Source organism: Cyprinus carpio, chromosome B21 (genome assembly GCF_018340385.1).
Source record: "Cyprinus carpio isolate SPL01 chromosome B21, ASM1834038v1, whole genome shotgun sequence".
Taxonomy (NCBI): Eukaryota; Metazoa; Chordata; class Actinopteri; order Cypriniformes; family Cyprinidae; genus Cyprinus; species Cyprinus carpio.
The window spans coordinates 251302-278954 of NC_056617.1; the positions used below are offsets into that span (position 1 = coordinate 251302).

At 34.6% G+C, this 27653-nt stretch overlaps 1 protein-coding gene across 1 annotated transcript in view; it reads right to left on the reverse strand.

The window, feature by feature from the left end:
* LOC109045606 (high affinity cAMP-specific and IBMX-insensitive 3',5'-cyclic phosphodiesterase 8B-like) overlaps nt 1-27653 on the reverse strand; it is a 51209-nt gene that overhangs the window by 14556 nt on the left and 9000 nt on the right. The window contains 12 exon segments of the mRNA XM_042747819.1: nt 1498-1574; nt 1878-1955; nt 3429-3480; nt 6717-6771; nt 7075-7163; nt 7300-7440; nt 9115-9193; nt 9279-9367; nt 9821-9878; nt 9965-10068; nt 11311-11481; nt 14436-14492. Coding sequence (XP_042603753.1) covers nt 1498-1574; nt 1878-1955; nt 3429-3480; nt 6717-6771; nt 7075-7163; nt 7300-7440; nt 9115-9193; nt 9279-9367; nt 9821-9878; nt 9965-10068; nt 11311-11481; nt 14436-14492 — 1050 coding nt within the window.

Here is a 27653-nt window from a genome sequence, read left to right on the forward strand (position 1 = left end):
GATACTTAGTTCACTAGAATGAGACAATATTTTAATACTATTTTTAAGATTTTTTTTTAAAATGACAAAATATTTGTCTTTTAATCACACAAATCAAAACAATGCAGTTGTATTTTGAAAAATTGTAACTAATCTAGGGCTGTTGACAACTGGGTAATCTGATATTTTTTAGTAATACAAATAGACCTAAGTAAAAAACAGGCTTTAGTATGACTATTTATATATAAACTAACGATGAGACAATAATAATTGGTTCAAATAAAGTATCAAAACCAAGTAATTTTTTGTTTTATTGAACAACCCTTATAAAATAGGCCTACATAATGTAATATGCCTAACAAAATATGAACATAACCAACTTAAGTTTACTATGTATTATAATAAACACCTGCAGACGGCGCCAAAGGCCTGGCGATGCTTCACTTTACAGCGTGATCCAAGGACGTTTAAATAAATGTAATTTTAATATTTAGCCACTTCCAAACTCAGAGCGAGGGTTTGAACTTTTATTTTGAAATAGCGATATACAACAAATCACATACTTAGAAATATGTTGATGAATTCTCCTGTGTTGACATAGGTTTATAGATGATGCTAACCCAGACACAACAAACAGAACTACCACATTTTGCTATAAGTTTGATTGCATAATTGCTGTTAATAGTGTTAATCGTCTGTTTGTTTACATCTTTTATTGATTTTTCCGAACATTTCTGCCATATGCACATAAACTAACAGTCATCACTGATAAACTACTACTAAATATTGTAGAAACTTAATTTTCTGTAAAGTTTTGCAATGATTTGTATCGTAAATAGCACTATACAAATAAACTCGAATTGAATTGAATTGAATATCGCGAGACTGCTTTTCACCAAAAGGAGTAAATGCCAGTCGAAATGGCTCTGTATTTATATCAGACGCGCTGCATCATTATTTTGCATAAAAATAGTATTTTATCGAGGAAAAAAAAACCCCACTTACTTCATATATACTGCCCTTTAAAAATTCAAGAACTTTTCAAGTACCTTCTCAAAAATATGGCTGTTTTCAAGGGTTTTCCAAGACTTAATTTTCAGAAAGTCAAATTCTAGTACTTCAAGTGTTTTGTAGGGTTTTTGAAGACTTATTTTTAGGGAAGTAGAATTATAGTAATTCAGGCAGACAGATAGATAGATAGATAGACAGACAGACAGACAGATAAGACAAACAGATAGACAGACAGACAGCCATATAGATAGATAGATAGATAGATAAGATAGATAAGATAGATAGATAGATAGATAGATAGATAGATAGATAGATAGATAGATAGATAGATAGATAGATAGATAGATAGATAGAACAACAACATAGAGACAGACAGACAGATAGACAGATGGACAGATAGTTAAATAGCTGATTCTGTATTGATCTGTATTGAATCAGGTGGTTATAATTATTCATACAGGTTAATGTTTTATTTGTCTTCAGGTGTGTATAATAATGCAGGTGTACCTTAGTGATTGGAGCTTCAATAGTCATGGAGTGGATTCTGGCCATAGAGGAATATCTGCGGTTCTGTAGACTGGGAGCTGAGAGAGAGAGAGAGAGAGAGAGAGAAGGGCTCTTTAAATAGCTCCATCTGCGTCAGAGTGCACTGAGACTGTGGGTGTGCTGATGTCATCAACACTGGCCACGTCACAAAAAGCCCCCCCACCCCCCCAACACAGTGATTCACATAAAACACAAATACATAATAAACACACACTCAAGTGCACACAAATATCTTTACTGCTCTGTTTCTCTGGATAATTACTTCTGGACTGTTAAAGGGATTGTCTTTCGCTCGTTTCTGTTGGTGTGTTGTGATGAAACACATCCTCTCTTTCTCTTACCATCACTGCTGTGAGAGCTGATGGATCTGACGTCCACAGACTCTTTCCTCCGGTCCTTGTGACGCAAGGAATTGCATTCTGGATAAGGACAAAACAGGGATGAATGCAACACACACACACACACACACACACACACACACACACACACACACACACACACACACACACACACACACACACACACACACACACACACACACACACACACACACACACACACACACACACACAAAGACATAACTGCATGCATCATCTCTTATCTGAACACAGCCAACCAGCTCCACTATTTTAACCTGCATCATTATCATCATCATCATCATCATTATTATCATCAAAAGCACATCAGTGGTTTCATGTAGCAGACAAAAGTGAGCAAGACAAAAGTCATACACTTTCCTTTCCTTTTTCACAATAATAAAAGACTAGATGGTCAAATTTGTTAATTAAAATAAATACAATTTAATTTATTATTAATTATAATCTCTTATTGTTTTTTATAAATTGATTTATATTCATGTTATGTTATTAAACATTAAATTATTTACACTTAAATTAATTTTTATTAAATTTATTAACATTTTAAATGAATTTTCATTAATTTAATTTTTAACTATTAAATATTAAATATAACGTAAATACAGCAATTAAATTATTACATGTAATTAAATATAATATTTCTACAAATTTAAGTCAATATTTAATGCTAATTTCAACAAATTATTTTATTTAAAAAGTGAAATATTAAAACTATAGCAATATATTAAATATTATAATATTAAATATAACATTAAATAAAATCATTTCCTTTTTTAATTATTTTATGTAGTTATTGTTTTATATAGTTATTTAATTATAAATTTAGTTATATTAATTTTATACATTTAAAGTTTATTACAAATTATATTATTTAAATTAACCCAAATGTATTAGGAGCACTCTTTAATAAATTTGTGGTTTCTGTCTTTATTGAAAGACAGATAGAAAGATGGATATTTAATTAAAATATCAATTAATAAAAAAAACATAATTGAATTTATTCTAAACTATAATCTTTTTAATAATTATTTATTTACAATTTGATTTATATTAATTATACACATTTAATTTTTATTTCAGAGCACTCTCTAACACATTTTCTGTTTTTAATTTTATACCATTTTTAATGTCATATAAAGAATAGCAATAGTGATTCTTTCCCTAGAAAGCAGCACAACTGATGTGAAATGCTAAACATGGTTACTTACTGGGTCATGTCACATATGCACACGCACGCAAATATATTGGCAAGCAAATTATTATGGCTAATTTTAACAGTCTGACACTCAACTGTCCCAGGGTGCACTGCAGCCATCTGTTTATTCTGCACCACGATCTATCTCTCTATTTTCCCCTCTAATTCTCAATGCAGCACTGAGCTGTGCATTTTCATTCACGCTATTGTTTGCTTCACAGAATGTTACAAAAACCAAATCTATACAGAGCCACTATGGGTTACAGTGTGCAACACAGAAAGTAATCAAACAAACCATTAATGAGAGTCTGACGTTGTACCTGATTGAGAGTGTTCACCACAGCATTTCTCTTCTTTGCTCAACTTATGAACCTGCAAACACAGATTTCTGATCAGCTCTCTCTCTCTCTCTCTCTCTCTCTCTCTCTCTCTCTCTCTCTCTCACTCACACACACACACACACACACACACACACACTGATTGCTAAGCATTTAAACCTCTCACTGATCTCACTGTAAACTTTCTGGCAACAACATAACTGAAACAAATGTGCAAAATGATATCAGGGTGTCAGATGAATTAAAGGTTGATTATGTTTTGTGAGGAATACAGCGGGTAAGTTTACAGAGTTAACTAGTCCCAGGTCCTGGTATGCTTGGTTGCTGAAATATCAGTCAGATGTCCCTTTCTTGTCTAAGTGGGTGGTTTTTGGACACAATAAACTACAATATGCCATGAATTTATCACAATACCAACATTTTAAACAAACGTCAACACTTGATCCTAACGTCAATACACCCCAAAAATAAAAATGCTATTGAACAAAATCCTTGTGAAAAGGGAGAAAAGTGAAAATATTAATATCAGTACATTAAATATTATACATATTACATTTATTATTTAGTTAAATACAGTAATTATTACATGTTATAAAATATAATATGCATTCTAATTAAAGTCAATACTTGATACAGTTACATTTTATTTTTAAGGTGTCCTTGTTACGGTGTAATTGTACATTTAAGTACCGAGTAATATTAATTAACTACTGTACATGTATTTCTTGTACATGTACTTTTCAGCAAGGACACATTCAATATATCAACATTTATAATATTACAAAGATCTTTTTATTCAAATGCTGTTCTTCTGAACATTCCATCCATCAAAGAATCCTGAAAAAAATGGTTTCAACAAAAATATTAAGCAAAAATTATTAGCAAATTAGCGTATTAGAATGATTTTTTAAGGATCATGTGAAACTGAAGACTGGAGTAATGATGCTGAAAATTCAGCGCTGCATCACAAGAATAAATTACATTTAAAAGTTTTTTTTTTTTTTTTTAAATGGAAATCTGTTATTTTAAATTGTAATAATATTTCACAATATTACTGTTTTAACTGTATTTTTGATCAAATAAATGCAGCCTTGGGGAATCAACCAATTCGATTCTTGCTGTTTAATCACACAATATGACTGAAAACTAAGCAACTTACAAAATGTCTTGTTGCTTGCTGTGGCTGGTTAGGATAGAGCCTTAGATTAACATTGAATAGACAGGATTTATCATTTGTTGCTCTGTCAGCTCTTTTCCTGATCAGAACACGGTTTAAGCATTTGCTGAATTCTCCTGAGTGGAAATCCTGCCCGCCGCAATCCATTTAATCCTTTTAACATGATCACGTTTTGAATGAATGAAACAGGATTTTCGGTCTTAGGTTAGAGATTAAAGAGAGCTGCCAAAAAGGAAACTACGCAGTGTGAGGTTTGCTTTTTAGTAAAAGTTACATGGTACAGACAGAAAAAGAAAATATGGTTATTTTGTATACATTTTCACACTCATACATATGATGACATGTAAGTAGAAGTATAAAAGAGCTTAGCTACACTATCCTGAAGGATTAGGTCAGGAAATCTGATTAAGAAGAAGATTTACTACAAGCCCACTGATAATTACTGTTATTTTTTATCTTGTTTAATCCAGCAGAATTTGTAAAGTGCATTTAAATTTATTCATTTCTTAATCAGTATTTCTAACATAACAGAAAAGATTGATTTCAATTGATATGAATTGATTCACCAAGGCAGTAAAAACAGTAATATTGTGAAATATTATCACATTTTAAAATAACTCTTCTGCCTTTGAATATATTTTCAAATGTAATTTATTTCTGTGATGTAAAGCTGAATTTTCAGCATCATTACTCCAGTCTTCAGTGTCACATGATCCTTCAGAAATCATTCTAATATGCTGATTTGCTGAAACATTTATTATCATTGTCAACTTTGAAAACAGTTTGCTGCTGATTAATATTTTTGTGGAAACTTCTTTAATGAACAGAAATAAAAAACAGCATTTATCTGAACAGAGATCTTTTGTAACATTATAAATGTCTTTATTACCAGCTTTCAATTTAAACCACCCTTGCAGAATAAAATTTATTATTTTTTATATTTAAAAAAATAATTGTATTTAATCATTTTAATAATTATATTTTTTGTATATTATATAATTTTGTATATTTCTTATTTTAAATTTCTTTTGAATGGTGTATATACTGTTTTTCCTTGCTTTGAATAAATATAAAATATAAAACAAAATTCTGTGGGTGTTTATACTAGTGCTGTCAAATGATTAATCGCATTCAAATTAAAAGTTTTATTTACATAATATATGTGTATATATAAATATGCACACATACAGTATATATTTTGGAAATATTTACATGCATACATATACATTTATACATATACACATAATAAATATACACAGCACACATACATATATTATGTAAACAATTTTTTTATTTTGGATGCAATTAATCGTGATTAACCATTTGACAGCACTAGTTTATACTAAGAATAAGAAAAAAAAAACAGCTAATAAAGTAATAAAAAAATTCAAGGTAAGAACAAATATTCAAATTTTGATCTCAGAAAACAAGCCAAATTATTTTTGCTTCTGAAATAATATATCCTGTAGTAAGGATGTTACATTTTTGTTAAATAAGCAGACAAAAACACTGATCAAGTCACACATTACCTCATATATGACTTTGTTGGATATTGCATGTCTGTAAAGATGCTGGACAGTAATAAAAATTTCATTTTAATGTAATCTAGTATCACTAATCGTAGCAACCATTGCATTTTGACACAAACTATGGTTAGTAAGCATGGCACATTTTGGTAAGGCTTGTAACAGCCAGCGAGTGTGTGAACGGTAAGACTAACACCAGTGAGTAAAGCAACAGCTATTTCACACACGCGTCAGTGTGTCTGTTTCTCACAGGCCTTTCTGATCAGCAGCTCCAGCTAATGCTAGAACTAACAGCAGGGTTTAGACCTGAGCCTGTGGAGGGTTATTAATAACCCTGACGCCCGCCTGGCTCTCTGACACTGGCCTGTCAGGATGGATGCTTTAATGTAGCTAACAGTTCTGCCCACTGCTGTCCCCCATGAGCCTTGCACACTTTCAGTTTTGGTGCTAATTTGGGAGCTCTATTAATAGGTGAACATCAAACGTGGCCAACATTTATTGGATACTCTCTGATTAAAATTAAAGTCACACATAAAGCTTGGAAGCAAAAAAGAAAAAGAAAAGTACCTGTCTGTGGTTGTCAGTGTAAGGCCTCTTGATGGACACGAAATGGCGGATTTTTCTAAAAGAAACAATTGTCTGATTTGACTGTTTTATTCTAGCTGATTTGTATCTATAATACAACCACCAATGGCAGCAGCAATATAAATGAAATTACTTTTATTTCTGGCACCCATAATTTATTTAGAACATAAAAAAATATATGATATTTACAGATAATATATATTAAATATATTTATTATATTTTTAATATTAAAATAGTTATACAAAATAAATTATGACTAAATGTTAATTTAAAATTAAATAATAAAATATGATTTTCTAAAATAATTATATTTAAATTTTTTATAATCATGTGACTCACCCTCCCTGGCCAATCACAGGAGTGATTCTGACATATTGCTGAATACTGTCCCCTGACTTCCTCCGTGAGAAATAGATCCCCTGCCATTCCTAAGCAAACAAGCACACACATATCGGAAAAAAATCGGTTAATAATCGAATCAATGACAAGTATATGTATTGTTAGGCTTGTAAAAAGTGGCACAGGTGAAGTCAATATGACCTAGTAGTGTTATGGCCAACTAACCTTTCCTTTCTTGATGCAAGTGTTGATGGTGTCCAGCAGGTCGGCGCTGTTCTTGTCACTCTTGGGCAGTTCGGTCAACTCTTTACCGATCAGTTCGCCTCTATGATAGCCCATCATCTTTTCAAATGCTGGATTTACATACTAAAAACACAAAGAAAAAAGATTACTGGAGTATGTTTTACAAGAAAATACTACCTCAGTTTAATTCAATGTGTTAATTGTCATTTCTTTATAATTAATTGTGAAATTTACTTGCAATTTCTGAATGAAAATTATTTCTACACAAATTTTTTCCTATTTTGTATTCTTATATCATGATTTTCTTGTCATAATATTATTGCAGTAAACACATGTCAAGTATCCTTATTATTTTGCATTTCAATTATACCTTCAAATATAATATTCTCAAAATATAATAATCTCCATAATAGATATTGGAGAAACTTAAATATATTCCTTCATGTAAAATGAACACTCAACAGTTTAAAAGGGCTCCCTTAAAATGCATAAATGTGAGGAAATTAGAGTAGAAATATATATTAATATTGCATAATAATATTCTTGCATATACTACTACTAATAATAACAAAAACATTAACCAAAAAGAAAAATATTTTAAAAAGACAAAATATTTTGAATATTACTATAAATTTATTTTGACTCTGTTAATATTTACTTACAAAGATATAAATTTTAAAGGGGTCATATGACGATGTTAAAAATACATTAATGATGTTAACCGTACATTATTGTTGCTCCTCTCTGCCCTGCCTTTCTGAAACATGTTGATTTTTACAAATCTCATCGTTCTGAAAAGCGAGGTGTGCTCTGATTGGCCAGCTATCCAGTGGATTGTGATTGGCCGAATACCTCAAGCGTTTGACGGAAATGTTACGCCCCTTACCATATTTGGAAACACACGGCATCTCCACGACATAGAGGCAGCGGGAACAATACTACAGCGAGAATAAAAGTTAAGTCTTCTTTCTTTGCATAAATATTTGGCCGGTGTTATGCAAATCTTCCAACACAGTGACAGAAATGTGGGGGCATGTTTAAATGAGGCGTTTTAGGAGGGCGTGGACGAGTCTTAAAGGCACAATATGTAAGATTTTTTTATGAAAATATCCAAAAACCACTAGAACAGTGTTATATATTTTGCTGACTTGTGTACTTACATTATCCCAAATGTTTCAAAGAAGAGAAATAAGCAATTTTAACTAGTTACACAGACCTTGTCCATAGTGTCATTGTGTTGCTTCCCAATGACATCATAACCCCTCGATTTTTTAGTTTTGTTTTGTAGAAAACATATGGAAACGCTTTAATATGTTAGCGTGTGTTGTGTTGTGGTTCCACACTCAGTCACGTGTTGTCATCAAACTACGCTACCTGGTCTTTGTTTATTTTGAATACACGCCCTCTAGTGGCGAAAAAATTACATATTGTGCCTTTAACTTTTATAAAAAAAATATCTCTTTGGGTTTGAGACTTTAGTCTTTGCAACTTTACGGATCTTATAAAAGCACAAACAGCTTGTAACACTTCAAAGACAAAGGATTTTTAAGGGAAATTTTGCCTGTTTGTTGGTTAAATAAACAGTTTTGGACAGCATCTTGAACTGAATGCAAAGTGTCTGGTGTGTTATACCCGTGAGTTGTCCTACTGTGCTTCTAATCCGGTGTGCGACCACCTTAACTTTAATGCATTATATCCAGGAAGTAGTCCTTGTAAGGGTGTTGTTTTGAATATAAAAAGCCTTCTTATATGTAATCAAATTCCAGTGGGGCAATCCATTTGGATCCCAAAACTCACTTGTATGACATGATCTTCACTGCTGATCTCCACGGCTTCCTGACACTGTTCTAATGCGGTAAACACAGAGTTACAAGCCCTGCAACAACAGAAACACAAACAAATATTGAAGCCTTCAGCATGGTCTTCGTTGAACTTCCTGCTAGCTTTGGCATTAGACTTACCTCAGTTTAAACTGAGCTCGAACCTCTCCGTGTTCTAACTGGATTAACTCATTATAGCAGGCTGACACACTGCTGTTCTCCAGGTACCTCTGAGAGAGAAAAAGAAAGACACATATAACACAGTACGCAAGCTGTCCTAGTTTGTAAGCTGAATCCAGATTTTTCTGCAGGGAATACAGTAAACAAAATGATCTGCTATGGATATTTATATTAAAAATCATTTGGGAGGACTATGGGACACAGCATAAATATTAAAATATAAAATGTTACTTGTGGGACTACCATGCATCAATAACTTGTCTGATCAAAATAATATCCAACAAGATCTGTATCTGACAGTGTATGTGTGTGTGTGTGTGTGTGTGCATTGCTTTTAAGTTTTGGTTTTCTAAATGATTTTCTGTGGTAATCAACCCACCAATAAAATCCGACAGTGATAAAAATTGTAAGAATTGTTTGGTACATCTTAATGTGAATTGGACACACCCACACTCATGTCATGTAGTGGAGCAAATATTCCTGTTTTAGTCTAAAATACTCACTCTGGAGAAGCCAGCAGAGAGAAGAGGAAGGACAGATGGTTCCTCCTGATCTGAGGGACTGCAAGAGAGAAAGATCAGTTGGAGAAACATGACGGACATCTGTAACACATGAATAATAGATAAAAGTGTTCTCTGAGGCCTTACGTTTGTGGCATCACTGCTAAAATAACAGTGTGTTCAGAAGGCTTGGTCACTCGAATCATCCTGTTTAAAAACATACAATAACAAAAAGTTGTTTTTTACATTTTCTGTTTTCATCATGGCAGTGAAATCAAGTATCTTCTACACATTTCTCTCCAAATGACTCTCTCTTCCTTATACGCATAGACATCTACTGGGAAATAAGTGATTTGGCAGCAACTAGAATTGGCCGAGAGTTGCCAGCTTTGGGTAGGTGTGCGCGCACATGGATTTAAGCTTCTGTGCAGGATGGGAAATTAACACCCACAAACCAGCCAAATGTGGGCTACTTCCTCCACAGTAGAGAGTATTTTGCCTTATTTACCCCTCAGCGACTGTGGTGGGCAACCTGGACTTAAAGATTCACATACAAATGATTCTTATGAACTGATTCTATTTAGTGAATCAAAAACATACTGCTCCACCAGTGTTGCATGATTCCTGAAATAAATGAATGATGAGTTACTGGTTTGAATCAGTCTGAAACACTGCCCTTTATAATTAACATATATATAATGTGCATTCTTTCATAAACTACCATTCAAAAGTTTGGGTTTTGTAAGATTTTTTGAAAAAGTAAGAACATTTTGAAAAAGTCAACAATACTGCATTTATTTGATCAAAAATACAGTAAAATAGTAATATTGTGATTTTTTTTTTTTTTAAAGTTTAAAATAACTGCTTTCTGTTTTAATGTTTTAACATGTAATTGATTCCCGTGATCCAAATATGAATGTTTAGCATCATTATGCCAGTCTTCAGTGTCACATGATTTTCAGACTCGCAATCCTCATTCTAATTCTAATCTGAATTCTTTTCTGAAGTAAACATTATTAATGTTGGGCCCCCTTAATATTTTAAAAAAAAAACATTTTTTAGGATTATTTGATGAATAGACAGTTCAAAAGAATCCTTTTGTAAAAATTATATATCTATTTACTATCACTTTTGACCATTTTTTAATACATGCTTGCTGAATTAAAGTATTCATTTCTAAAGTATTTTCTAAATGATTCCAAACTTTTGAACGGTAGTGTAAGAAAAATGTACATTATAACTGAAACATACCCAAATGCAATCAAAATAAGACCTTTTGATTTAAAATCAAACTGAATTTAATCTGGAATTCGGTACATCTAGTCTTAGTAAAAACATTGAGCATTTTACTAATTTCATATAAATGGCGAATTATTGTAACTGAAAATGAAAAAAAGTTAATTCCCCATCCTGCCTAAACAGAAACAAGTGAGCGACAGATGATGGATGGTTTGCTTGTACCCACCGGCAGACGGCAATCAGCCTCAAAGTACCGTTGAGTGCCGGCCATCAATGATGACGATCTCGTGGTGTTTATCCAAGAAACACTCCACCGCAGACTCAGGTGTTTTCGTGCGATGTTACACACCTGAACCCCGCCCCTCTCAACACGCCCACCAGAACGCATCGCTCTGACTGTCCTCTTTAGCGAAGACCAGTAACACCTGAGCGAGACAGAGACGGAGAGAGAGAGAGGTGCTGTTGTTGGGTGCGTGTGTGAAAGGTCAACAGTCTTTCAGGCCTCTTCAATGTTGTGTAACCAAGGAGCTGCGATGTGAAATTCACACATGGCCCAGGTCGTTTCAGGACGCCTCTGTCAACCGCTACCGCCTCGGCTCAGGAGGCCCACTGTGCAGCGCTACAAACGTCCACCTACAGGGGGCAGAGCGACCCTCACCCGCTCACACGCTAACACATTTCTGATTGACAGAACAGGCCTTTTTCACAAGTATCAGAAATGTGAAAAAACTGCAGGTATATACCAGGGTCACCAAATCCAACATAACTCTCCTCTATTTCACACAGAATGATTTTAATGTTACATAAATTCACGTTCTGGTTATGTGTATCCTCCTCTATTTTATTTCTTTGAAAACATATTGCTCTGATTTGGACAGACAGAGATACAGCAGGGTCAATGATCTAAGTAACCAATTTCTGTAATCTGTAAGGCTGTGCTGTCGGGATTTGGTGACTGTGTTTGTAGATGTTTACATGCTTTCTATATTTAGAAAACAAAGGAGATTAGACATCATAAAAGTGAATCTGGGTAACAATAAAACAATTCTGTGTAAAAGAGAGGGAGGGGTAACAGATTTTGGTAACTGTAACAGTGTGTCGTCCACTTTTTGGTGACCCTGCTGTATAAGTGTTCACATTCAAATCAAAATGCTTTCTATAGTATGAAATACAAAAGTAGGGTAAATTTTAAAAATCATTCTGTGCGAAATAACCTGTCACACTGCCTTGTCAGATTTGGTGACTCTGGTGTATGTTTTGCAGCTGTTTTCACATCAGAGCAATAATGCTTTCTAGCATATAATATAGAGCAGACAGAGGAGATTAGACAACAGACAAAGTAAATTTAATGCAATTCTGTGTTAAATAAAGGGGTGTAACAGATTTGCTAACCCGTAACAGTGTGTTGTCAGATTTGGGTGACCCTAATGTATGTGCAACTGTTCATTTCAAATGAAAATGCTTTCTAGCGTATGAAAGAGAGGAGCAGCATTTGGGTAGCATTAAAACTATTGTGTGTGAAATAGAAGGAGGTAAATTATTTTGGTAACCTCTTATATTGCCTGGTCAGAATTGGTGACCCTGCTGTATAGCAATATAACTTTTCAGGGTTATTATCATTAAATAAAACTAAAAAAAAAATATTTCTGTAAAAAAAAAAAAAAAAAAAAAACTTTCACATTTTTGTTTAGTAAAACTAAAATAACAAAAACTAAAACTAATAAATACAAATTTAGGAAAAAACGTATAGACATTAAAACACTAAAAAATGGATGTAAATAACTATTATCAATGACACTGTATCAATGATACTAAAATAACCTTGAAACTGGGACAGTGTGGGTGGACTTTTTTTTTAAAGTCAAATAGACCCTAGAAATGAAAGGTGATTAATCTGTAAAATCAATCTTGATTGATTTCCTCAGTTACATCAGCTAAATCTGACATCAGAGATGAGTCAGAAATTACACAAACAGCCTCAATTTACAGTGGCTGACAAACAGCATTTCAGTCATTAGGTTAACATTACGCACACTTTCTGTTTCACAATTCCACTTTTAGTGAAAACATAATTCCCCACTAATGCCACACACTCATACACACCACATGCAAACGTGCTTGCGCACACACACACAACACACACACAAGCACTCAGGACTAATTGTGTCAATCCCTTGAGACATCTCAAGATTATCCCTGAGGTCATGAGTTCCATGTTAAGAGGTCTTTGGGTGCCCTCAATCATTTGCCATACTGTAGAAAACAGGTCAATGCAGCAGTGACAGTAATGCATTATGATGTCACAGTATATTCTATCACTGCACTGCCTATGCAAGATTAAAACATCACTAAAAAGAGTCCTGTAGTGGTCCACTATGATGTCACAAGTGAATTAATGCAGGGACTTGAGAGGGTCCATAATGCATCACTACATGGGTTTCATAATCACCTGCAATTATACTTAAATCCCCTAAACTCAAGAGATTGTGCGTTAAAATAATCCAAACCTCACTGACCAAAGCTATGCAATTCTTAAATAATTAAATAAATTGCTTGAAACTGGGTATTTTATAGTGGTTGCAAAATTTGTTGGTGTTTTTTTACAGACATTTTGAAAGCAACTTCAAAATTAATTTTTTGGGTGAATTAAACCCTTTAATGCTAAAAAATTGCTACATAACTTTTTTTATTTTATTTAAAGCAACATATAGCACACTAATTACTCTATTCATTCACATAAAGCAGTCTGAGGTTTAACTGCATTTCACAATGATAACATGGACACAATCTCGGTAATTAAGCAATTAAACATGCACCTTTTGTTTACCCAGCCCAGATCATTAACCAAATCAAAGTTAACCAGACAAACACTTAAAAAGCCAATAAATACACTATCATTCAAAGGTTTGGATTTTTCAAAAGAAATAAATACTTCTATTAAGCAAGTACACATTAAACTGATCAAAGAGACAGTAAAGACATTTATAATAGCTATTGAAATAAAATATTTCTATTTTAAATACACATGTATCATGGTTTCACCCTAAAAATTAAGCAGAACAGTTTTCAACACTGATAATAACAATACATCAGCATATCAGAATGATTTCTGAAAGATCATGTGATACTGCAGATTGGAGTAAATTCAGCTTGCATCACAGGAATAAATTACATTTTATGATAGCGATTCTCATATAGAAAACAGCCATTTTAAAAATTGTAATAATGTTTCACTGTTTTTACTGTATTTTTGATCAAATAATGCAGTCTTGGTGAGATAAGATAATTCTTTACAAAAAAACATAAAAATGTTACCAACTCCAAACTTTTGAAGCTACAAATTCTAACATACACAAAAATGACCTAAACAGGACTCTACCTGAATGGGCTCCTGGGTCAGTCGCATTGGCCCCAAACGCTCTTCTGCTGCAGACACCTGATAGAGATTGAGAGAGAAACAGGTGTGTTTCATTGAAGTGAGGTTAAAAAACGAGACAAAAGCAAGAATGCATCTGGTTTTACCATCTCAGAGCCCTGGAGCAACATTCTGACATGCCTGTCCCATTTTTAATCACATTTTGACATGTGTTTGAATGTCCATGAATACAACCATTTGCGCAAACTAGACAAGACAAAATCGGGTCCACTGAAAAAATTATGCTTCACAGGTGAATTAATGATGGTAGATGTAGCCATCCTGATCAGCACGAACTCCAATCCAAGTGTGTTATTCAGCAGATTTGAACACGATTATCCATATTCCTACTGTCAAACAGTTCTAACGCTTTGTCAAAAAGGCTGTTTTTGTGGCGTTGTCCAAATGGTTTGGCGACATTGTTGCAATGACAGAGAGCAGGTGGCTCAAAGCTTCCTGCGTCATCCACTTTAACACTACACATAAGCCTCTCAGCGGGAATACCAACACTCACACACACACACACACACCACACAACACACACACACACACACACAAAGCCTTCAGGCTAAATACGGATCGTAATCACTATAAAAGCTGCATATGTAATGCACATTTAATTTTGCGAAGTAAAAAGAGATGAGTAAAAAGACATTCGGATGCACTGCAATGTTTTGTTTTCCAGCAAAAAGATATAAACATTAAATCTACTGCATTTTCTCTTATGTCGCTCTCCGTCCAGGGACAGCATGAATTGCTTGGTCATCTGCCTGTTTTTATGTCCATTTTAAGTGTTTGAGGGGCCATCTAGAGTCAAGAGCTTCTAAATTCCTGGGACCCACACACACTCAGATCTGTTTAATTGAACAGTTCAACAGACTTCATAAAACCACAAACACAGTAGTTCTCAGCTGTAGAGACAAACTATTTGCAGTTTCAACAAAATGCAATTAACAATTACTTTACAACTGTCACATATGGTAACACACACTTAATCTCTGCATGTCCTTTAGTTAAGTAGCAATCCAGAATTCCTTCACAGACCCTGACAAAAACATATTTTTTTTTAAATGAACAAAAATGTGCTTGTTTTATTTTACACATATATTCAACTCTTAACTAGTTGCTTGAAATTTATTGAGATAAATGTGAAATTGCTGTGACAAACATTTAACAAAAAGGAATTGAGGTATTACCAGAGTAAAATTACTGAGATACTTAAAAGAATGCCATGGTGCTACCATTTACAAAAATATGTATTTTCATGATCCAAACAACAACAACAACATTGTATTACAATGGTAATGTCCTCAAAAAAATGGTATAATTTCCATGGCACCATGTCCAAAAAGCCATGATACTGCCATAGTACAGAGTGTTTAAAAAAACATGGCATTGCAGAACATTACCAAAACCACTGTTACACAAGACACACAAAAAAAGTCCACTGGAAAATCCTGTTTCCAAATACACTGAATTAAAATTTTGAAATTGAAAACTCCATGCATTCTCTGCAACTCTGTAAATGATGATTTTCAAAATTTTATTAAAAGTTTTCTGTTACATTTTCATATATTTTCCCAAACAAATCTTTTCCGCATTCTTTGCTCTTCTTCTCTAACTCACGACCATGTTTTTGGTTTTTCTCTTCCTGGCACTGACGTTACATCTCATTTCCTAGAATACAACACTCACACACACACACACACACACACACACACACACACACACACACACGCACACACACGTGTTGGTATATGTGGATTATGGGTATTCTCAATAGGCGTAATGTTTTTTATACAGAATAAACTATATTTTCTATCACAGGAAGTGTCCTCGTAAACCATGTTTAAGTCATCATACCTATGTTATTATACAGATTTGTGTCCTCATGAACCACATAAACCCGTTTTAAATCCACAAAATTACAAAATCTACCATGCACAATTTACCGTGACTCTTCACATAATATCTATCAGTTGCCATCAGATAAAATATTTTAGGTGATTTGCATAAGTTTTTCTGCCCGTTTCTGCTGTTTGAATTATTGTTTTGTTGAATATTCATTTACTCTTATTGCCAAGTATGCTTGCGCATACAAGGAATTGTTTTAGTGACATAAGCTTCCAGTACACAAAAGACAACAACACACAGTCAAAAAAAAATAAAAAATAAATAAAAACCCTTTGCAGATAAATAGGTGTATAAACAATTGTGCTATAAATGATAATGGAATTGGATTGTTTTGGTTTAAGTGATGTTGTAGGTTTATGCACGTTTATCCAAAGCTATAAGGATATTGCACATTTTTTTTTATTGTATAAGTGGGGAAACATTAACTGTTCATGAGGTAGATTGCCTGGGGGAAGAAACTGGTTCTTGTGCCTGACTGTCCTGGTATTGCAGCTCTGAAGCGCCGGCCAGATGGCAAGAGTTCAAAGATGGGGTAACTTGGGTGTGAGGGATCCAGAGTGATTTTTCTGAGTCCTTTTCCTCAATCTGGATGTATACAGTTCTTGAAGGGTGGGCAGGGGAGTACCAATAATCCTTTCAGCAGTCCGAACCGTTCTCTGTAGTCTTCTGATGTCTCTGATTTTTGTAGCTGAACCAAACCACACAGTTATTGAAGTGCACAGGACAGACTCAATGACGGCTGAGTAGAATGTTTCAGCAGCTCTGTGGCAGGTTAAACTTCCTCAGCTGGCGAAGGAAGTACAGGCTTTGTTGGGCCTTTTTAACAATGGAGTCAATGTGATTGTCCCACTTCAGGTCCTGAGAGATGGTGGGTTCCCAGGAAATCTGAATGACTCCACTGCAGCCACAGTGGCTGTTCATGATGGTGAGGGGGGGAGTGCAGGGGGGTTTCTTCTGAAGTCCACGATCATCTCCACTGTTTGAGCGTGTTCAGCTCCAGGTTGTTAAGACTGCACCAGACAGCCAGCTGCTCAACCTCTTGTCTGTAAGCAGACTCGTCACCGTCCTGGATGAGACCGATGAGTGTGGTGTCGTCTGCAAACTTCAGGAGCTTGACAAAGGGGTCTTTTGAGGTGCAGTCGTTGGTGTACAGCGAGAAAGAGCAGGGGGGAGAGAACACATCCCTGAGGGGCACCAGTGTTGTGGAGCAGCTGTTGGACATGAATTTTCCCCAGTCTCACTAGCTGTTGCCTATCTGTCAGAAAGCTGGTGATCCACTGACAGATAGAACTAGGAACAGAGAGCTGGGTCAGTTTGGTCTGGAGGACTGTTGGGATGATGGTGTTGAAAGCCGAACTGAAGTCCACAAACAGGATCCTCACATAAGTCCCTTTTTTTGTCCAGATGTTGCAGGATTGCAGTGCAATCCCATGTTGATTGCATTATCCACAGACCTGTTTGCTCGGTAAGCAAACTGCAGGGGGTCCAGTAAGGGTCCAGTGATGTCCTTCAGATAAGCCAGAACCAGTTTTTCAAACGACTTCATTGACGACAGATGTTAGAGCCACAGGTCTGTAGTCGTTAAGTCCTGTAATCTGTGTTTCTTTTGGAATGGGGATGATGGTGGAGCGTTTGAAGCAGGAAGGCACTTCACACAACTCCAGAGATCTGTTGAAGATCTGTGAAAAGATGGGGGGGCCAGCTGGTCAGCACAGGTTTTCAAACAGGTGGTGTAACGCCATCTGGGCCTGGTGCTTTTCTTCTTTTGTTCTTCCTGAAAGACCTGGCGCACATCATCTTCACAGATTTGAAGAGCAGGAGGTGTGGAGAGGGGGATTGCAGGCGGGCAGAGGTGTTAACGGTTGTGTAGAGAGATGGTCAGAATGGGTGTTGGGGGTTTCGAAATCTACAATAAAACTCATTCAGGTCGTTAACAAGTGGTTGATTAGCCTCAGTGCAGGAGGATGGTGTCTTGTAATTAGTGATGGCTCTCAGTCCACTCCACACTGAAGTTGAGTCGTGGAAGTAAACTGGTCTTCCAACTTTTTAGCGTAGGTCTTTTTAGCCGCTCTAATCTCTTTGTTCAGTGTGTTCCTGGCCTGATTGTACAAGACTCTGTTCCCACATTTCTGTAGGCATCCTCTTTGGACTGACGAAGATGTCTGAGTTTTGCTGTAAACCATGGCTTATCATTGTTGAATGTTAAATAAGTCCTGGTAGGAATGCATATATCCTCACAAAAACTAATATATGATGTTACGGTCTCTGTGAGTTCGTCCAGATTGGTGGTAGCAGCTTCAAAAAACACTCCAATCAGTGAGGTCAAAACCAGGCTTGTAAATCCTGCTCTGTTTCGTTGGTCCATCTCTTTACAGTCTTTACTACAGGTTTAGCAGATTTAAGTTTCTGCCTGTAGGTTGGTATAAGATTAACCAGACAGTGATCAGACAGTCCCAAAGCTGCTCGTGGAACAGAGTGATATGCATCCTTTATTGTGGTTTAACAGTGATCCAATATATTACTGTCTCTGGTGGGAACATGTAACATGCTGTCTGTATTTTGGCAGTTCACGGGAGAGATTGGCTTTATTTAAAGTCCCCAAGAATGATTAAAACAGAGTCCGGGTGTTGTTGTTCTGTCTCTGTAATCTGGTCAGCGAGTTTCTGTAAAGCCAGACTTACGTGCGCTTGCGGAGGGATATAAACACTCACCAGAATGAACGAGTGAAACTCCCGCGGCGAATAGAAACGGCTTGCAGTTAATGAAGAGTGTTTCGAGATCTGAGCAGCACATCTTCTTTAACAAGTTACATCTGTACACCACCGTTCATTGATGTAAAAGCATGTCCCGCCGCCGCGCGATTTTCCCCGTTGATTCTGCGTCGCGATCCGCTCTGAACAGCTGAAAGCCCGGCAGATGGAGCGCACTGTCCGGTATGGCGTCATTGAGCCAGGTTTCCGTGAAACACAGAGCAGCAGAGTGTGAGAAATTCCTTATTTGTCCGAGAGAGCAGAAGGATTTCGTCCGTTTTGTTGGGTAGAGAGCGGAGATTTGCCAGATGGATGCTAGGCAATGGCGTTCGAAATCCGCGCTTCCTGAGTCTAACGAGCGCACCAGCTCGCTTCCCCCGTTTGCGCGTCCTGAGCGTTTGATCAGCGCCGCTGCTCCGCCGACAAACAACGTTCAGTAAAACGTCTGAATAATTGAAATCCGGGTAAAAGATCTTGTGGTGTGTTCTGCCGAATGTTCAGCAGTTCTTCCTGGTGAACTGATCGTGTTTGTTAAACAAAAAACAGGAAAAACGAAACAAAACAGTACAAACACTGGAGAGCCAAGCACTGAAGCAGCCGTCTGCGGCGCCATCGAGAGCATATCTTATCTTATCTTTTAAAGCAATTTGATCAAGTAATATATCACACATTTACTATGGAGTTCATGTTTGTAGCAAAACCGCAAAGGAAAAAATAAAAGTCTAAAAAACACTCCTTTTAGGTCATTCTGTCCCAAAACTTACATCATGGTTGAACCAGACGTTGACCACAGTCAAAAAACTGCACAGAGCAACACTGTTTGCACTTTTTGAATATTAACCTACCAAATAGTTTACTTTTAGCTGTCTCTACACATTAAACCAAGGTAGAATATATACATACATGATACACTTCACCTTTAGGAAATGACAAATGCAGCAAAATAATGTGATGGTCAGTTGTGATACAGAGAACATACAGCTTTTGATGGCTGTGTCAATAAACAAACCAAGCATTTTACTACTTTAAATGTCACTTAATTATCTTTAAATGACTCCACATGGTTCATTTCAGTCCCTCTTCAAAGAGAGATGGTGGAAGCTCTTCTGACGCTGTATCATGCTGCAGATCTCTCCAGGATAAAGACCTGTGCTGTTCTCCTAGCTCTCAAACACACACACACACACACACACACACACACACACACACACACACACACACACACACACACACACACACACACACACACACACACACACACACACACACACACACACACACACACACACAAACACACACAAACAACACACACACACACACACACTCAAATGCATGTTTCATCTTGCTGTTTGTCCAAGGCTGGAGATCAACACTGGCAGAGACATAGTGGGTCAAAAGAGCAATGCAACATGGAATAAAGCACAAATTGACATACAGTCGCATTACAAAGACTTTATTAACACTTAATTATTACAACATTATTATAACCATCAGTGTTGAAAACAGTTGTGCTGCTTTTTCAATCAGAAATTTTTCAAAATATTTTTTGCAACATTATAAATGCCTTTACTTTCACTTTTTTTTTAATGAATGGACCAGTAACATTTACTTAAAGCCTTTATGAAAAATGCATTATAAAGGGTTATTAAAGGGTATAATGCTCTCATAATATGCCTTGTAATACATTATATCTTGTTGTAAATAATTATAAACAAAATTTAAAATGCATAGTGTAACAATGAATTGATAAGTGTTATAATGTATTAACTATGGTTACAATTATTCTTGAGATTCCATAGACTGCAAAAAAAAAAGAGTGATCCAGTATCAAAGCTATTTTATTAATAAAATTTGCGGGGCAGCGGGCCATACACAACAAGTTTCTCTGCTCTGATTTGTGCGCGAGTCATGTGTGTGTGTGTGTGTGTGTGTGTATGCATTAAAAATCAGTTAGATTTTTAATTACTCTTAAAATCACAGTTTTCACACTGGCTCTAGGTTCTCAGCAGCGTACACGGCCATTCAAAAAATTTGGGATTAGTACGTGAAATATTAAATATCGGTTTTCCTATTTTAATATAGTTTAAAATGTAATTTATTTCTGTGATGCAGCACTGAATTTTCAGCATCAGTAGGCTACTCCAGTCTTCAGTGTCACAAACATTTTTTTTTTTTTTTCTGGAACCTGTGATACTTTTTTATTATTATTTGATGAATAAAAGGATAAAAAGTATAGCATTTATTTCAAAAATAGTAATTTTTTTCTAACAATATATCTCATATTTATTTTTTACTATTCCATTTAACACATCCTTGCTGGATAAAAGTATTAATTTCTTAAAAAAGAAGACAGAAGTAGAAGAAGAAGAAGAAAGAAACAATTTACTGATCCCAAACTTTTGAATAGTAGTATATTGTAACACAAAATTCTATATTGAATAAACACTGTTCCTTTTAACTTTTTATTTACCAATGAATCCTGAAAAAAGTATCACAGGTCCCAAACAATATGAAGCAGCAAAAATGTTTCCAACATTGATTATAAATCAGCATATTAGATTTAATTCTGAAGGAAGACTGGGGTAATAATGCTGAAAATTCAGTTTTGTTTCACAGGAATAAATTATATTTTAAAGTATATTAAAATATAAAACTGTTATTTTAAATTGCAATAATATTTCACTAAATTACTTCTTTTTCTGTATTTTTGATCAAATAAGGAAATGTATTTAAAAAAACATTAAAATATATACTGATTCCAAACTTTTGAACGGCAGTGTGTGTGTGTGTGTGTGTGTGTGTGTGTGTGTGTATATATATATATATCTATATATATATACAGTATTGCATAGCTACAGTGCATTGCATAGCTAAATTAATGCATTAAAACTACTTTTATAATGCATTAAACAAAGGCTTTAAGACTTTAAAGTGTTACCATCGCACCCTTGCTATATAAAAGTATTAATTTCTTTTAAAAAAAAAATTGACTGACCCCAAAATTTAGTGTAGGGTATCAAATAAATATAAAATAATAACAATAATAATAATAATACTATTTTATTCACACAAAACTTACAAAATATATCTGAAAACAATTTCCAACATTTGATCATATTTTTTGTATAACGGTCATAAAATAGCATTTAAAAATGCAATCCAAACAAACAGGTCCTTTACAGATTTACATTCGAAAAGAGTAATGCTTGTCTGAGAATATGGACAGATGCCCTTACGAATATGAAATTACATCGCTGCATTTAAAGATATGATTAAGTTACTTTTGTTATTTTAATCTTATCTTAAACTCTTTCACCTCCTGTATTTTCAAGCATGCCGAGTCTCTCTCTTTCTCTCGTGGTGTGTTCCTCTTCCCAGCATATTGTGTGTGTTTTGACTCAGTCATGTGCTTTTATTGAGGACAACGAACACACACACACACACACACACACACACACACACACACACACACACTAAAAAAAACACACACACACACACACACACACACACACACACACAGACAGACATAAATATAAATGCATGAAGAAGGAATTCCTTCACAGAGTACGGGGTCACGATAAAAATATGATCCCCGCTATATTTAGAACCCCCAGATGACAGTAGGCAAGCGGCAGCACTGCGGCTTTATTGATTCAGATTTACTTATCACATGTTACATAAGATATCACCTAGATAGTGTTTCTGTCCAGTGAACTCAGAGGAACCACACCGAGATGCTAGAATCAAAGCACATTCTCGAGTGCCAACAAGGTTGACTTTTTCTGAAATATTCAATGTAATTTGTTTAATACTTTTATGGAAACAGTGATATATTTTATCTCAGGATTCTTTGATGAATATAAAGTTCAAGAGAACAGAATTTATTTGAAATACAACTTTTTTTTATACTTTATAAACGTCTGTACTGTTACTTTTTTTTACACCCGTACTAATCTTTTCCTAAAAAATAAATAATACAATCATGTTTCATATATATTATATATTTTGTGTATTTATACACTTTATATTTAATTTTTTATCTTTCACAAGATTTTTTGTAAATTATTTGTAAATTTCACAAACAATAAAACAGAAACAGCAAGTAACAAACTGAATTAAACCAAAAATTGTAAAGTAGAAAAACTGAAATATAATTTTCTTGATAAACATGTCATACATCAATAATCTTTGTTTTATTTACAACTTTAAAAATATTTTCTTACATTGTAGTCAAAAGAGCCATAAAAATACGTCAGTTGATGCGTTTTATATCAAGCTATAAATAGATGTTCTAAATAATTTTTTTGTGTTGTCAGTCGTTGTAGTTTGTGTTATATATATATATATATATAATATATATATATATATATATATATAATATATATATATATATTTATTTATTTTCATTTAACAATGGTTTACTGAACAAATTGCTCTTTCTTTAGTTAAATTCAATTAGAATTAAAATTTTCTTAGGGATAAAAATCTACCTCAGCTTCTGCTCTAAAATATAGGGAGCCCTTCTATAAAGTTACAATTTACAACAGAGCCCAAACTTAAATTCAATTATTATTTTTAACTATAATAATCAACACTCAAATGAACAAATTGCATGCAAACATGTAAATGGATTTTAAATTATACAATTTCTATTGTTTTGTTGTAATATTTTAATGAGTCATAACTTGTTTCATAAAATATTTACTTAAACATACACATTAAATAATTAAGAAAAGTTTTGGTGTGAATACGCGTACCGTTACAGCCCTAATATATATATATATATATATATATATATATATATATATATATATATATATATATATATATATATATAATATATACCTGTTGAATCAAGAAATCACTTAAACAGAACCTGTCTGACAAAGTGAAGCATGCTTAAAGAGCAACACTTCATGCTGCGATCTAAAGAAATTCAAGAGCAGATGAGAAACAAAATAATTGACATGGATCAGTCTGGAAAGGGTTATAAAGCCATTTCTAAGGCTTTGGGACTCCAGTGAACCACGGTCAGAGCCATTATCCACAAATGGAGAAAATTTGGTACAGTGGTGAACCTTCCCAGGAGTGGCTGGCCAACCAAAATTACTCCAAGAGCACAACGACGACTCATCCAGGAGGTCTTAAAAGAACCCAGAACAACATTGAAAGAACTGCAGGCTTCACTCGCCTCAATTAAGGTCAGTTTTCATGATTCAACAATAAGAAAGAGACTGGGCAAAAACAGCATCCATGAGAGAGTTCCAAGGCAAAAGCCACTGCTGACCAAAAAGAACACAAAGTGGATAATGGCTCTGTCTGTGGTTCGCTGGAGTCCCAAAGCCTTAGAAATGGCTTTATAACCCTTTCCAGACTGATCCATGTCAATTATTTTGTTTCTCATCTGTTCTTGAATTTTTTTAGATCATGGCATGATGTGTTGCTCTTTAAGCATGCTTCACTTTGTCAGACAGGTTCTGTTTAAGTGATTTCTTGATTCAGCAGGTCTGGCAGTAATCAGGTGTGGGTGTGGCTAGTGAAATTTAACTCGACTTTCTAAAATAATGTAGTTTATCACAGTTCTTTCATGATTTAACAAAAGCAATTAATTTTTCACGCAAGGCCAGGTCAGTTTGGACAGCTTTTCCCTTAATAAATGAAATCATCATTTAAAACTGCATTTTGTATTTACTTGCATTATCTCACATTTGCTAAAAAATATCTTGATTATCCCCAAGACTTTGGACCAAATATTCTGTGGACAGATGCAACAAAAGTTGAACTTTTTGGAAGGTGTGTGTGTCCCGTTATATCTGGCATAAAACCAACAACGTTTTACGTTTAACCTTGCAATCTCAGCTGACAATGTAGACACCTGACAAACGTTGTTATTGTGATCATAGACTGTATGTTGTGATTACATGCAATACAGGGAGCTTTTCCCTCATTATAGTAACATGCTGTTTTTGCAAGGTTCTGTGAAAAAGTTTCATCTTTTATTTTCATTTTACGCCCCAAAGAAGACAACACGGGTTCATCAAGTTTCAAAATCATTCATTTCCGATTACTTTTGGTCAGTTTTGTGACTGGCAGCCTTGTCACATGACCTGCATACAGCATGCTGATTCACTAAAATGGACTTACCGGCTTCTGTTCACAAACATCAAGAGCACTTGTCACTCATTTTTTTTAAAGTGGCACTTAATAGTTCTTGCAAACGAACTCATGTATATACTGTATATTAGGGCTGGGTTATTGTCAATGCGATTAATCGCAGAAAATCATGCAATTAATCACAATTAAAAATTTTAATCGTTGCCCAGCACTAACATATATATATACAATATATATATATATATATATATATATATATATATATATATATATATATATATATATAATATATATATATATATATACACACACACACACACACACAATATATATACATATATATATATATATATTGTGTGTGTGTGTGTTTGTGTAAGTAAACACACACACACTGACGGTTACGCATGATGCATGCACACAGATGTATGACTGTGATCTTAAGCCCGTGTGTTATGAAGTGTGCTACCACTATCTGTGCTCTCCATCAGTACAGAGTCATTAAGTAATCATTCAAAGATCCCTTTAAAGTCACTCACTGACACCGACAAAGGGGTCAAGTTTATTTGTGTGTGGCCAACACAACAAGCACTTCTCTAATAAACAGTTACCATAGCTCTAACATGGTGACCACAGTTTAACTATTAAACAAGAAATGCCATGGATACTTAGGTTAAATCAATGTTAGGGTGGCCTTATGTGCTCTTTTTTCAGGACATGCCCTGGCCTGGCATTTCTAAAGTGTATTTTTTTTTGTGCCTAAAATGTCCAGGTTTTGGCTTTGTTTTCCTATTGACATACTCTGTCCTCATACATTATATGCATGTGTATATGCATTGCTTTGACCGTTCTCTCCACATCTCACAAACCATGATTGGTCGATTATGTACAATGCCTGCATGCTATAGGTCAAACTGCTTTTCACAAGTATTAAAGCAATAGAAAAACAAAGCCAAGCCTAGACATTTTAGGCAGTTTAGAAATCCTGCTAATGTCCAGGAGGTAGTATCTGTGCTTTATGAATATTATTTTTAATGAAGAATAGTATACTGCACAGTTTACAAATTAAGATGAAAACTCAAGCGAGAGCCAGCAGTGCCTCCAAGTCACTGTGACTGGCAAATTACTGTCAAATGTGAAACTGCCCATCTATCATGTTCCACCAGCTTCAATGGGTCAAACTGGAAATGGATGGACTAATTACAGAGTAAACAACTCAACAAGCTCATAACCACTTTTGCTCATGTCCAAACAAATAAAACAGTACTGAAAAAAAACAAACATTGTACATTTTTGCTGTGGGGCTAGTAAAAAATGCTGGCAGGGCAATAAATAATCTTAACTTCCGTCTGACCAGACTTGCACATAAACCCATATTGTTGAGCCCTGAGTAAGATTACATAACAAGAACATTTCTGTATATGTAATGCCTTTATATTTTATGGTTTGCTAAAACCTTTGTGTCACACCGTTGTAGAAACAGGGTAAAAGACAGGAAATGTTTTTAAAAACTGGCAAGTCTGAAACATTTTTCAGCAGTAAAGACAGTAGGCGTTGGACAAGCTGAAGACTGCAAAATTGTACATTTAATAGTTAGGAAAAGTGTTTTTTGCAAGGTTCTCTAAAAGTTAAGAACAAATGTTCTTCCAGTAACGTTAACAGAACGTTCATTATCTGAAAGTTATCAAGGTTATTAGCACAATTTTCTGAAACATTTTAAATGTTAGTCTGTGTTTACTAAATGTTACCACAAACAAAGCAGTTTATGAACTGAATATATTAATCACTGATAAGAGCTTTCCGAGAAAGATCTTGTATAATTCAAAGTGTCAATATTGGTGTAAAACGAGATGACGTTTTCTCAAGAGTTCCTCTAAACTGGGCTATAAATAACCTCACGAAACAGAGTGTTATCTATCAATATATAGCTTACCAGCTGAATGCCATCTTATCTAGAGAATAATCAAGTTCATCTTCCTGAAGCAGTAACTCAACATGCACAGCTAGGCAACCAGAACACAACACAGAAAGGTCAAAATGCACACAAATTCACTCCAAGCCATATAAACCGAAAGTAAACAACAAAAATCTATAAATCTTCAAAGTGGTATCTAAAAATATGTCTACAGAATCTCTCTGTGTCAGAATATCTATCTATCTATAAATCATACAAATTAGATCAAGTTCATGCCTCTTTAGTGACATTTTCATGACTTTAGTTGTTTGTAATTGCCTAAACACAATTTTTAAAATCATTTTATAAATATTGTACTTGAATACAGCAATTTTTAATCCAGCCAATGACACCACATGCATCTATAGATGTATGTCTAGATAAAAATATAATGCATTAATAGAAAATCTTTTGAGTACTTAAAATCATTTTTCTCAGCCTGGAAAAATTACA